At 41.8% G+C, this 14,320-nt stretch overlaps 2 protein-coding genes and 1 non-coding gene across 25 annotated transcripts in view; 2 read left to right on the forward strand and 1 right to left on the reverse strand.

The window, feature by feature from the left end:
• PALLD (palladin, cytoskeletal associated protein) overlaps nt 1-14,320 on the forward strand; it is a 434,802-nt gene that overhangs the window by 378,148 nt on the left and 42,334 nt on the right. For all 22 annotated transcript variants that reach the window (XM_005556268.4, XM_005556266.4, XM_065545676.1 and 19 more), the window contains one exon: nt 5,845-6,513. In XM_005556268.4, the coding sequence (XP_005556325.3) occupies nt 5,845-6,513 (669 nt within the window). The remainder of the gene's footprint in view (nt 1-5,844; nt 6,514-14,320) is intronic.
• CBR4 (carbonyl reductase 4) overlaps nt 1-14,320 on the reverse strand; it is a 149,656-nt gene that overhangs the window by 8,166 nt on the left and 127,170 nt on the right. The window lies entirely within an intron of this gene.
• On the forward strand, nt 14,090-14,192 carry LOC123573706 (U6 spliceosomal RNA). The gene has a single exon (XR_006698448.1). It is a non-coding gene; the product is annotated as a U6 spliceosomal RNA (small nuclear RNA).

Consider the following 14,320-nt stretch of genomic DNA (forward strand, 5'->3'; position numbering starts at 1 on the left):
GAGTTTTACATTGCATAGAAATCTAGGGATTTAACTTCAATTCAACAGATATTTATTGAGTGGCTTCCCTGAGAGTAAAGAGGAAGATACTGAAAATGGAGGGCTCAGCGAAGTGGAGGATTGCTATTTTTTGTAAAGACATTTGGGGAGCAGATGATGGTTATTTGTTTGGAAAGAGATGACACTCTGCCCTTAGCAGTAATCAACTCTTACAAATGCCGACTGCATACCACTGTTTTGGATGTATTCTACCCAGCAAGCATAAGCTATGATGGGACTGACACAAGGGATGTCACCAGCCACTGTATGATGAATGAAAATGAAAAGCTGGGGAAACATTAACCATATGAAACCTTAAAATATGCCAAATTCGTCATTTCATTGGAAGACAGAAAGTAAAATATCTGTCCTTTCTTCCCTAATTCTTCAAAATCTCAGAGAAATTTTATACTTAAGACTTTAAAGTTCCTCAAAATCTGTCTCACAGGGAGCTTTTCTTTGGAGTTTCAATTAGAAATGAGATCACTGATTTTGCTTCAAGCATTGAAAAAAAAAAAAGGTTGAAAAACAGATTTTCTTCAAAAATGTACTTTGTCTATGATAAGAATTAAAACCAAGCATTTTCTATTAGGAACAGTCGGTATTAATTCCTTTTAATGTCCACTAAATTAGCATAGTTTTTATAAGAATCAACTAATATCTTCCTGCTGTTTTCACTGGCCTTTGTTTCAGTAGAAATGAAAATCATTTTGGGCATTTAACTGTGATGCAGAGTTAACTGTTTTAGAAGCCGACCTCGGATTCCTCCCCAAAAAACAGGCTGGGGCTGAAGCGCCAGTGTTCTGTGTTAGTCAGATTCATCAGGCACATCACAACTGCAGGCACTGGTAAAGTCTGTCCCTTATCATATGCAATTTATGTCAGGCTACAAATCCTGCTCTTCTGATGGAGTTATAAATGCTTTGGACCACATCCTGCAGCCCTCCCAGAGCCAAAGTGACCATTTATCCCACAGAGCTGGATCTCCACAGACCTCCTAGATGAGATCTCAACATCTGGCAGCCAGCGGCAGGAGTCAACTTCTGAGAAACAGTTCACATTGCTACTGACCCTTGAAGAACACCATCTCCCCACCTCTCATTCCTATTCCTTATGTTACATGAGAGACTCAGCCATCCTTTGATATTCCAGAGAAGTTCCCAGGAGGATTAGGAATTGGTCATCAATTTCAATTGCTCCTTCTCTCTCTCTCTTTCTCAGTACATGGAATGACTTCAAATAGAGATCAACTTTATGCATTAAGACATACAAAGCTACTGTTTTTCTGTGGCAGAGCCAAATATGGCTCTTATTCTAAGTACAAAGGAAAAGTCTCTCTAAAAGAGACTCAAGTCGTGTGCTGATTTCACTCAGGTCACTTCTCCCTTGAACCCTCCTCCATAATTGTGTTCCGTTCTGGCTTTGTTTGGAAAGTCACACAATTTACAAAAGGTTCAGAATGCACTGAAGGTCAACAAATAGGGCTTTGTAAAGAAACCTGTGTCCTTTTGCAATACATTTTAAACTTATACATATTCCCAAGCAGTAATCAATTTTAACTTAATTCTTGCATTTTTTTGTTTATGGTACTTTCTAGAAAATCCAGATTTTTATCCCTGCCTTCTCCCCTAACCTTAGGGGAATGTATTTTAATTATTTTTGTACTTACAACCTCCTATAAGTCTAGTGCAATACATTCTCATTTGTCTTTTATTAATCCTTACTGTGTAAATGATTATTCTTAAGGTTGTGATTTATATACCTTTTCCCAAGGGGCAATCATAAGTTAGTGCTAAACAAATCAAGTTGTTAGATATTGACCTTCATGCAGTGGACCTAGCTTCTGTGATATGAAGATATCAATTGAGCTATGAGTAATAGAATTTTAAAAGACGATTGAAGCATTACTATAATAAAGTTATAGATGGAACTGAACCGGTACTACCTGAGTGGGAAGCCTTTGTAGGAGTTTTATTTTCTATTTTATACATTCCCAGAATTGATACATTGAAGTCTCATGCATATGATACTGAGCTAATCTTAGCCAGATGGGAATATATTGTGGGAACACCTCCCAGCTTACCCCTGATTCACTTACCTACCTTCATTTGAAAATTCTTAAGATTTCCCAGTCCAATATGGGACCCTCCTAGTATAGGAATGTCCTATGGAATATGCCTGATGAACCCAATGGGGTACAGAAATTACAGTAAGAAATTTATATCATTGTTGTCATTGACAGTGATAAGTCCACCATGTTTAGTGTTTGGCCAGGTGCTGTGAAGATGCCAAAAGTTACCCTCCTTACCTTTAAAGTGCTTATAAATATCAGGACCAGAGGAGCTTATGGTTCAGAGGGTACAGTCTTGTAGCTCTTCATACAATGGCTTCCATCACACAGTCAAATATGAAAGAAAGCATATAAACTAACAGCATATTTATTCATAGATCACAAATGTTTTTCAGCTTTGTGATCTCAAGAGTTTTTCTAGATGATTATGAATACCCCTTCTTTATTATTACGAGCAGGGGATAAATCACTTGCAATCGAGATATTGCTCCAGAGAGACATACCAGGAATTTGCAATTTACATAAAAGTTGTTTTGCAGAAGTTTACTTTCACATCATTTATTTTAAACTTGGGTTGCAGTTTCCCAGAGAAAAAGTGATATGTAGTAATAACAGCCAACATTTTAACAAACATTTTTTGTTTACTGGGCACTCTATAGAGAATGATGTATCACCAGGCCTTCTGAGCCAGCCAGCCCTTCACATCCAGGTTCTGCCCTTGGACACATTACTTGACCTCACTAACTGATGGTGAATGTTTTAAACGGGGATAACAATCCCTGCCTCCTAGGGTTGGTGTGTGTCTCCAGTGCTAGGCACGTGGTAAGTGCCCTACGGCTTCGTGATGAGGAGAAGGGGGAGGAGCAGTGCTAAAACCAGCCATCTTAGCTGGTCTCAAGACAGCCCCATCTCCAGTTCCCCATCAGCCCACCTGCCACTGCTGTTCCTTTGCTAGTCACTTGCAATGGAAATAGGTGAAGAGAAACCCCCTGCAATAATTAAACATTGTTCCTGTTTTAAAAGGTCTGGTTTGTAAAGTAACCAGGATTGATATGATTCTCTTCTGCTGAGAAAGATAATTTATTGAGCTCATACTCCGAACCAGGCACTGTGCTCATCATTTAATTCTCACAATGACCCCACTGGCTAGTATTTCCAAAAAGTTCAGTTTCATTTTTTTTTTTTCAGAGAAAAGACAGCAGAAAAAAAAAATGGACAAACTAAAGAAGTAATGAATTTCCTATGACAAATAACTTCTAAGTAATTTCCAAAAGCTATAGGCAACCTTGCATTTCTGGTACCTTTCATTCTTTCGGCCTTTTTTTATCTCTGTGAAAATCAACTTTTCTAAAAATAGCTTAATGAGGAAGAAGAAAATGGTAAAATTGTGCATTTCATCACATCACATTCCAGACAGGAAATTCATTTAACTCAGGTATTTAAAAGATTATCATTTGCACAGAAATAAAGTCAGACACTTTAAAATTCAAAAGATGTGTTTGTGCTCCTTTTCCCCACCCCCTCCATTCCCTGCATATTATATTCTTCATGCCTCACTGAACCACTGAAAAATGGGGAAGTCAAAACTCTAGCAAAGTTCTTCACTGCAGTATATACTAGCAGCCAAATCACTAGAATGCCCATTCATTTCTTGTGAAATGCTACATTAATAATTTCTTAAACTGTCACTTCATACTAAAGATAGCACTTCCACAGCTTTAAGCCCACTTGGGTTAGCAAACATGGTGGTTCTTTTTAATGCCCGAATGAATAGGTTGACCCATAGAGAAGTTTAGAACCAATATAGTCATGGTCTGGGCTTTCCTGCCCTGGTTTCTTTGAAGACTGGCTCTCAAGAGGCACTCCCTAATCCTGGGGTCAGGGAATCCTCACATCAGGTACAGGGCATGATATGATGTCTGTAGCTACTTCAGCAGAGCCACCCCACACAGCAATTTGCTGACGTCAGGCCAAGCCTAAAATACTTAAAACACAGCTGTGGCTTTGGCCATTGTGAGCCCAGGTGGGGACAGAGTAGGGGAACAGTGCCTTTGAGGAGAGCCACACAGATGGCTTCCAATCCAGATGCAGAGGTCAGCTGAAGGGTGTGGAAGAGTGTTGATGGTAAACATCCTGGGACGGGGATGCATGCTGCCCTAGTGAGGAAATGTAAAAGAGGCAGCGAAGGCAGGGAGATGAAGCATTTGGGGACTCAGAATGGAGAGTGCTGGATAATGGATTTTAGAGCTAGTGGGTGGTTTTTATGAGTTCTATTCCTGGGCCAGTTCTAAATGCATGAATGCAAGAGCAGATGTGCTTGGACAGTCTACCCAAACCACATAGACATCTGGAACTTCAGGGCAGTGGTGAATCCCTGCAGTGACGTGGCTACTTTTAAAACACTCAAGTTCAATAGGATCCCACAAAGTTCTTTGTTGTTCAAATATTTGATGCTCTGTACCTATTAAGAACATAGAACCATCTCCTCATTACACCTTTCAGTTCCCAAGAAAATGTGTCTGTCTTGTCATGGATTTAATTGTAATCACTTTACTGGATAATTATAGAAGGGAACAGAAGACACAGAACAGAGTTTAGAACTTGCTGATGTTCCCACAGCTCATGATACTTGAGAAAAGACCTAGACATTTTTTCACTTTTTATTGGCTGCTTCAATTCTTTGTGTTGCTGAGTCTCTGAAGGCTTGATTTTTGCCTATGGATAAGAAAGTTTTGGGGTCTGATTTTTAGTTTTAAAAGGTTTATTGTCTATTCATAGATACTTGTTTTATCTGCTTGTTATAGTGCCACCTGAAGTTGAAGTTTCTTGTGACAGCTATTGGTCCCTATGTTTGCCTCATGTGAATAAAGGGAAACATCCTGGATGTACAGCAAAGTTGTGGAGTAAAAGAGTGAGATATTAGATCATTGCTAGCTGCTTACTCTTATTTCAGAAATAAAAATTTGAACTCTCTCTTATCAATGGTAAATATTTGGGGAATGAAGTATACATTATTATAAAATATTTTCCTATTGTTTATTGAACACCTACCTGTTATAGATGTTACTTGTTTACATGTGTTTGAAATAGCATGCAATATCAGTGTATATTAAGGTTTGTGTAAGAAATTGGCAATTCATTTTACTACTAAAATTTTGCATAAAGACTTTCTTGGGGACAAATGTAGAGATTAAAGTAATTTTCTTTAAATCCACCTGTGGTATTTATTGAATGCAGAGTTGACAGCACTGAAGTAGGCAAATTGGACTCACCTAAATCTGCCAAATATAACTTCAACTTTTTTTTCTTTTTTTTTGCTTTTAACTTTCTCATTTTGATAGAATTCTTTTACCAAAAATTGACTATGAATGAGAGGACTGAGAACTGATGTCGAAATGTTTTTCTCTTAATATTTCTTGATCCGTTAAAAACAAAATATGGCTCCTGGAAGTCAGACAAAATTTCCATCAGGATTTGTAAACTGGTTGGGATCACCTTATGTGAAACTTAAATGAGACAGTGAAATGGATGGGCGAGCATAATTCACTGACTTAGCGCTTGGTCCAGAATGAACTGCTGGCACCACACTTCGGGCTGCTATGTGTGCCCATTCCCTGGGTGTTCTCTGCAGCTGGCCTAAGTGCCAGGCGATGCTCACAAGCTGAGCTCACTCCTGGAATGCACGTTCCTTGCCGTTCCGTCTCTGAAGGTGTCACTTCTCTCTCTCCCCACAGGGACCCTCTGAAGATCCAGCAACTCCAGAACCAAATCCGACTGGAGCAGGAGGCCGGCGCCCGGCAGCCTCCGCCAGCCCAGCGCAGCGCGCCGCCCTCGCCGCCCTTCCCGCCGCCGCCCGCCTTCCCCGAGCTCGCGGCCTGCACGCCGCCCGCGTCCCCGGAGCCCATGAGCGCGCTGGCCTCCCGCTCCGCCCCCGCCATGCAGTCCTCCGGCTCCTTCAACTACGCGCGCCCCAAGCAGTTCATCGCCGCGCAGAACCTCGGGCCCGCGTCGGGCCACGGCACGCCGGCCTCCAGCCCCAGCTCGTCCAGCCTCCCGTCGCCCATGTCCCCGACGCCAAGGCAGTTCGGCCGCGCGCCCATGCCGCCCTTCGCGCAGCCCTTCGGCGCCGAGCCCGAGGCCCCGTGGGGCTCCTCCTCACCGTCTCCCCCGCCGCCGCCGCCCCCGGTCTTCAGCCCCACGGCTGCCTTCCCGGTGCCCGACGTGTTCCCACTGCCGCCGCCACCACCGCCGCTCCCGAGCCCGGGGCAGGCGTCCCACTGCTCTCCCGCCACCCGCTTCGGCCACAGCCAGACGCCCGCGGCCTTCCTCAGCGCCCTGCTGCCCTCGCAGCCGCCGCCGGCGGCCGTCAACGCCCTGGGGCTGCCCAAGGGTGTCACCCCCGCGTGAGTAACAGCCGCAGGCCTCCGCTCCCTGCCTCTCCGCCTCGGGTCGCCCTGGGGCTCCCACATCCCCATACACGCGCGCCCATCAGCCTGCAACCCAGAGCACCTCAGTAACATTTCACACATTTCCCTCCATGCGATGTAAAAATTCTTTTTTTTTTTTTTTTTTTTTTTTTGAGACGGAGTCTCACGCTGTTGCCCAGGCTGGAGTGTAGTGGCCGGATCTCAGCTCACTGCAAGCTCCGCCTCCCGGGTTCGGGCCATTCTCCTGCCTCCGCCTCCTGAGTAGCTGGGACTACAGGCGCCCGCCACCTCGCCCGGCTAGTTTTTTGTATTTTTTAGTAGAGACGGGGTTTCACCACGTTAGCCAGGATGGTCTCGGTCTCCTGACCTCGTGATCCGCCCGTCTCGGCCTCCCAAAGTGCTGGGATTACAGGCTTGAGCCACCGCGCCCGGCCGCGATGTAAAAATTCTTAACGGCAATTTGACTCAGTGATTCTTGCGTGGCCACTTGACATGATCAAAATCAGAACTTTTTCGTCTGAACTAATATGAGATTCTCATGAGGAACTATTCAAACTCTATGCAGTGCTCTCTTAATAATTATGACGGGGGGAGGGGCTTAGCTACCGTTTATCGAGCACTGTGCTAAGCAACTCACGTATACTATTTCAGTCCATACTACATTCCTAAGAGGTAGCATCGCCCCAGTTAAACTACCGAGGAGTCTAGGAGTTGAATAAATTGCCCTGGGTCACATAGCCACTAAACCGAGACAGGAATCCATGCTCTCACCACCAAACTATGTGTTTTATTATAATATTTCATGCCAGCATTACAATGGGTGCGAAGGAGTTTGGTTATTAAGTATACACTTAGTGTTTTTGAAAAACCTAAATTAACAGATTTAAGAAATAAGCCTTTGTGTGAATCTAGTGATTGACTGGAATGTAGATAAATGAGGGTGTATGCAACCTAGTGGAGAAATGATGATGCAGTTTTGTCCCTGGCCTGTGATCTCGAGATCCATCACATGCCGCCTCTGTCTGTTTCTGCTTGCAGGTGATCTAATATGTCTCTCCTTACCTCACAGTGATGATGTGGCAGCCCTATGAGGTCTTTAAAATGGGAAATCTTTGAGGATAAATAATGACCACAGAAGTACAGTAAACTCCTCAAAAGAAATACAGTACAGGTGTTTGGTATGTTTGGTTGAAGAGTAAAATGAGTAAAAGCTAGCACTTACTCAGTTTACTGAAGACTTCAAAAATAAGTGAGTGCTCGCAAAGGTTAAGCCAGCACCCATATCTCAACTCTTCCTGCTGAAATCCTGCTTCAGAGTTTGCCAGAAGCATACTATTGTTCAGAGAGAAAAAGAAGGAAATTCTACTAAAGAGTAAACAGGAGAAGATCTTAGAATTCAAGTTATTTTCATTCATCTATAAAAGTGTTCCATTGCTAGGATATACTTTTGCCACCTTAAAGGCCAGCATTTCTATGTCGGGCCTCGACGAGGTGTACCAGGCAGCTTCAGTTAGCACTGCTGCTTTTGTTGGGCACTTCCTAAATGTTGATTACATGAATTTGAAATCTGCCTTCTTCTCAAATCCTTATTGGACGAAACACAGTCAAATGATTATGTAAAGAAACAAGTCCAATAAAGGAGCCAAATATAGTAATGATGTGATAATGGACTTCTGTTAAAAGTTGTCAGTCAACTTGTCTGAGGAGAACCTTTGTCTTTCTCCTCTGCTTTTTCTCTTTGAGCTTTAATTTAGCTGTTAGAAAAGGAAGTGTATTATCTTGGTACAAAGAAGCTATTAGAGAGACCCAAAGAGCTAGAGTTTGTTGCATGACACCTTTTCCTCCTCTCTCATTAAAAGGATACCAAGTCTTGCTTCCCAGGAAGAGGAGTACTGTAAATAATCTGTTCTAATATTTCTCATAAAGAATTTGATCAAAGATTACTTTGGCAAAGGTGGTAATGATTGTGCCATTTATCATTTTTAGTAGAAACAGCAGTTTGTGCTGATCAGTGACTTTGAAACCTTAAGCAGTTTTAAGGGCTTACTTCAAGTAACAGGAGCACTTGCTTCTTGTCACCATCTTTCAAAGTGACTCATTTTATGGAGTCAAAATAGCTTATAATTGTTACCACAAGAGTCCAGTCGTTCCTGCCATTTAAAAAAAATTAATGGAGAAGTCATGCTGATTTTGTGGCCATGGAAAACTGTACCCAAAGATAGGTAAGTGCTGTGACATTGAAGTGGAAATACCAGACTACAGATTTTTAGCTCCGTGCCAGCCCAGTAAGCCATTATTATGTGGTTACCGTTTTGTCCTCAAGGAATTTTCCTGTTGCTAAATCACACACACTTGAAGAATTCATTATTTTGGTTTCATACATATGTCTTTTGAAACATGTTTTTCCTCTGGCATACTATGGGATCTGTCATTTGCATTCTGAATTAAAAACAAAAATGTTACTATTTTTGTTTATCATAATAATCCAAATAATTTGCTAAAGACTGAGTGTCCCTATCAGGGCTACCATGGCTTTGGCATCCTGGAACTTGCAGGAACTGCCAAGTTATCCTAAGATGTATATATTCAGTTTCATTTATAAGTGTTATTTCTTTAGCTGGATGGTTTTGCCATATATATCAAGTATCAACAAGTAGATTGATTACATATAATGCAATGAAGTAGAAATTCATTAGGTTTTTTTTAACCTGCCTTGTTTTACCAAAATGTTAAATATAAATTTCCAATATCTTAGTTTTCTTTCTTTCTTTTTTTTTTTTTTTTTTTTTTTTTGAGACAGTCTTGTTCTGTTGTCCAGACTGGAATGCAGTGGTGCGACTACAGCTCACTGCAGCCTCCGCCTCTGGGTTCCAACAATTCATGCCTCAGCCACCTAAATAGCTGGGATTATAGGTGTGAGCCACCACGCCCAGCTAGTTTTTGTATTTTCAGTAGAGATGAGGTTTCACCATGATGGCCAGGCTGGTCTCAAACTCCTGACCTCAGGTGATCTGCCCACATCGGCCTCTCAAAGTGCTGGGATTACAGGCATGAGCCACCGTGCCCAGCCCCCCTTAGTTTTCTTAATCATCACTTGCATACTTGCTGTTTTATTCTGTTTGTTTCGCATTGTTCTTATTTAAACTGTAGACAGGAAGGTTAGTAAGTACTAAGTTTCTAAACAGTCGGTGGAGATAAGGTTCTGTTTCTCATATGTTTGTGTAGCAGAGGTCAAAGCAGGGAACAAAGGTCATGGATGTCAGTGATAAACCACAAAGTCGAGGCAAAGGACAGTAAATTTGGGGAAGATGCAGCATAAAGGAAGAAAGGCATTTGAGGAACTGTATGTATAGAAGTTCCCCAGACCGCAGTCAACCAACTGCATGCTGCTGTTGTGAGCTGGAGAGAGGCTGACTGCGGTCTGGGGAACTTCTATACATACAGTTCCTCAAATGCCTTTCTTCCTTTATGCTGCATCTTCCCCAAATTTACTGGGGTCACTGGCAAAGAAAATATTGCCCTGCTCAAAGCTGTCGACAGATACAAATACTAAGTTGATAAACCCTTTTAGATGGAGGTAGTAAGGAGAGCATGCCTTAGAGAGAAATCTGTTTGTACTTTTATAAAATTAATGTATTCTACTCCCCTCACTATTGCTGGTAAGTTGGTGTTACAGCCTCCATTGCTGTAACCATGTTTCTCCACATAGTAAATCAGCCCTAAGAGATGGAAGAAACCCAGCAGATTTGGCAGTGCCGACAGGCATAGTGTGGCAGTACTGCCTCTGCTGGTCTCTGAGCAGCTGTACAAAGTCTGAAGGGTGAATCAGATCAGACCCATCTCTGGAACCAGACTGGCACTGTTTCTTTTGCCATCTTCACATTCTTGGAATCTGTGCTCATAAGGGAGTGCCACATAGCCACAGAGCCACAATGTTGTATGTTCTTAACTGCCTCTTTTATATAAGCAGGGCTTTGGTTTGAAATGTTGCCCCATCTTTGTCACAAGAGCATGTGTCAATAAGAGCTTTTATATAGATGTACTAATGAGAGCTTTTATTATATAGGCCCACAGCTCCTTATGGACATTATCTCATTGTTCCTCTCTTTCTCCCTGATAGGAAGCAGGTAGGTGGGGACACTGTCATCATTGTTACTCAAGAGGTGACGGGATTTCCCAGGGTTCTGGAAAAAATGCCTGAGCAAGGAGAGAATAGCATGACTTAGGTTCATCTCAAATAACTCTAACATTTCTTGATTAAAGAAAACTGTTGTAGAAGCAGCAAATCAGAATCCCCTGAGTCAAGGAAAACTTTGTTAACAAATTTAGTTGTACTTTAAGATTCATGACACAGGGCATTTTAAACAGTTTTCAAGTCAAGACCGTGGTTAGATAGTAACCAGTGAAAAAGAATCCAACAGATACAAGCTGCAATGTACTTTGCAGACATCTCACTATACCTATCTTTCTCCTATTTTGGGGGAAACAGATAGCAGGGGGCTTTTCATTCTCTGACCTGAAGGGGTTGGAGGTGTTATTATGGGCTCATTAGGGTCCAGTATCTTATCAAGTTGTATCCAATCCTGGGCAAGTATTTACCAACAAATTAGTAGGTGAGGCCTCCAGGATCCGCTGCTACTGGGTTATTCTGTTGAAATGTCTCTGCCCCTGGGGTAGCTCAAAATCAGACCTGTACGGCTGTGTACCAAGTTGTACAGAATGAATGAACAGAAGTAGCCTGAGGCCAGTGGATCACAAGGTCAGGAGATGGAGATTATCCTGGCCAACATGGTGAAACCCTGTCTCTACTAAAATACAAACAATTAGCCGGACATGGTGGTGGGCACCTGTAGTCCCAGCTACTCGGGAGGGCTGAGGCAGGAGAATTGCTTGAACCTGGGGGCCGGAGATTGCAATGAGCTGAGATTGCGCCACTGCACTCCAGCCTGGTGACAGAGCAAAACTCTGTCTCAAAAAAAAAAAACCCATGTGCCTTTGTCATTTTCTTTTTTAAAGAACCCAAAATACAATGTGAGGAGAATTTGATATTAGAATAAAGTTATCTATTTTCCTTTAAATATGAGCTTAAGGTACCTATTTTTTGTACTTTAGCAGCCTTTGCTTTACCATAAAATTCAGTAAAAGGAAAATAGAATTGACATACAAAAACTCAGTTTGTATATCTTGGGCTCTTTTATATATTAATTAATGCATTATATTCTTGAATATAAGTGATATTTAAATGCCAACATGTTAATGAATTTGCTCCCTCTGAAATGTTGTGGAATTTAGTTACCATCAGATTTCACTGAATGTGAGAAGAGTAGAATAACAGGACTTGTAATAGTTAAATTCTCTGGTTGATTCTGGTACCCTATCTCTTACATCAATATTGTGCTCTGGAAATTTGAGTTTCTGAAATCTACTCCCGGAATCGACCTACAATAGCATATCAAGGGAAGGATGCTTTCAAGACTATTCAGTAGCCAAAAAAAGAGACCACTTGGGATTTGGTGGTGATTGAATCTGGAAGACTTTACCTTCCAGATGCTTGTGTATATGTTTGAGATGTTTTTATCATAACCACACGAATATTATTTTTAAATGACAAATGACTTACTGTTAAAGCCAGAGTAAACAGATCAGTAATGTTTTTTGTACAGTTGGGCTGAGTGTGTATACAATGAAGTATTTAGTCTGGGAGGCCTGTTACGAATTGCTTTATTGGTTAAGGTTTGCCTCTGAGTATGGATTTTTGTGAAGAGTTCTGGTTTTGGTAACTACTAACTTTGAATACTACTTTATTTTATTTTTTTAATTGCACAAACCATCAAAAAGAGATTATCTCTTTGTCACCACTCTTTTTATTTCCTAATGAGTTGCTACTCTTCATTTATCAAAGGAAGGTGCCACTTCAGGGAGCAGAACTACAACCATCTTATAAACTCTAACATAGCATTAGTTTTATAGGAAAACAAACTCAGTTGCCAAATTTTTGCCTCAAAACTTATAATTGCTTTTCTTTCCTCATGCCTCCCCTTTCAAAATACGTCACTTTTATTTCTAACTCTCACCTTGCATGCTACCCCTAAACCCTGTCCTCAGTGTTTAACATAATTTCGTAAAGTGCTTCTGAATTACATTAGTCCAGTGAGATGCTCCGAAAAAGAGAAGAGGTTCCGTATTAGAATAAGTGTGAGAAAACTGTATTCTATACCTCTTTCCTCATTCACAGTGCCCATCTGTTGGCCCTGCCAGGCTGGTTCCGGTCACAGGACCTCTGCACTGCCATGCTCTTCCTGTAGGTCTCACGTAGCCAGCCACTTCCTATGGTTTAGGCCACCACTGTAGAGTCAACCTCAGAATTCTGATGGACCACACTGTCTGATACAGTCATCTACTCATACTTCTGCCGTTTCATTGCGTTTACCACCTCCTGATATGTCTTGCCTTCCATTTTTTTTTCTCTTATCTCTTTCTGCCATATCCACCATAAAAATGCAGTTTTTCTAACTACCGTGACCTAGTTCAACATTATATTTCTAGCACCTAGAACAGAGTTGAACACTGAGAAGGCAATCGGTAAGGGTTATTTGCACATTCATGGAAATTCTGGTCAAGAATTTTTGGCATCTTTTTAAACTCCTTCCCCTCTTCCATTCTGTTTCTCTCAGCCAATCTCATCTCTTTGACTCACTTCCATGCTGAATATTTTCTGATCCACTGATATTTCAGATCCACTCTTACTACACCAGGCGCTGTTCTAAGTGTTTAGTACACATTGGCTCATGTAGTTTACCCAGTGATCCTATGAGATACAAGCTGTTAATACCCACATTTTACAAAGGAGGAAACTGAAACATATGGTCATCAGGTCACTAGCCCAAACGACACAGCTTTTTTTTTTTTTTTTTTTTTTTGTTGAGACAGAGTCTCGCTTTGTCGCCCAGACTGGAGTGCAGTGGCCGGATCTCAGCTCACTGCAAGCTCCGCCTCCCGGGTTCACGCCATTCTCCTGCCTCAGCCTCCCGAGTAGCTGGGACTACAGACGCCCGCCACCTCGCCCGGCTAGGTTTTTGTATTTTTTAGTAGAGACGGGGTTTCACCGTGTTAGCCAGGATGGTCTCGATCTCCTGACCTTGTGATCCGCCCGTCTCGGCCTCCCAAAGTGCTGGGATTACAGGCTTGAGCCACCGCGCCCGGCCACGACACAGCTTTTAAGTGGTTAAAACAAAACAAAACAAAAAAGCAGGTTCTCACATCTGTTTCTTTATTCCTGCTGTCTCTGAATTTCTTCTTCTTCTCCATTCTACTTGTCTACATCCTTATCATCTTTCAAGGGCTTAGAACTTGCCTCTTTCATGGAGCTTTCTGCAGTCATTCTAGCCGGCACTGTTTTCTGTTTCTTTTTTATTCCAGTTGCATCTAGAATTGGTTCCACATGGTTTGTTCCTTAACTTATTCCCCAACTTGGTTATCAGCCTCTGTGATCAAGGACCATCCTTTAGGATTTGGGAGGTCTTTGCTATCTCACTTAAATAATGTTGAGTGCTCACTTTGGCAGTGTGAATACTAAAATTGGAATGATACAGAGGAGATTAGCATGGCCTCTGTGCAAGGATGACACACAAAGTCATGAAGTACTCTGTATTTTTAAACCATATAGCCTCTATGAAACTCCCATTTTGTAATTAAAAATGTTCAAATATTAATCATTGTAAATAAGTTCCCACTGGAATCTTTTCTTATTCCCCCTCAAGTTTCAATTTCAAGTACTGACTGC

Source organism: Macaca fascicularis, chromosome 5 (genome assembly GCF_037993035.2).
Source record: "Macaca fascicularis isolate 582-1 chromosome 5, T2T-MFA8v1.1".
NCBI lineage: Eukaryota > Metazoa > Chordata > Mammalia > Primates > Cercopithecidae > Macaca > Macaca fascicularis.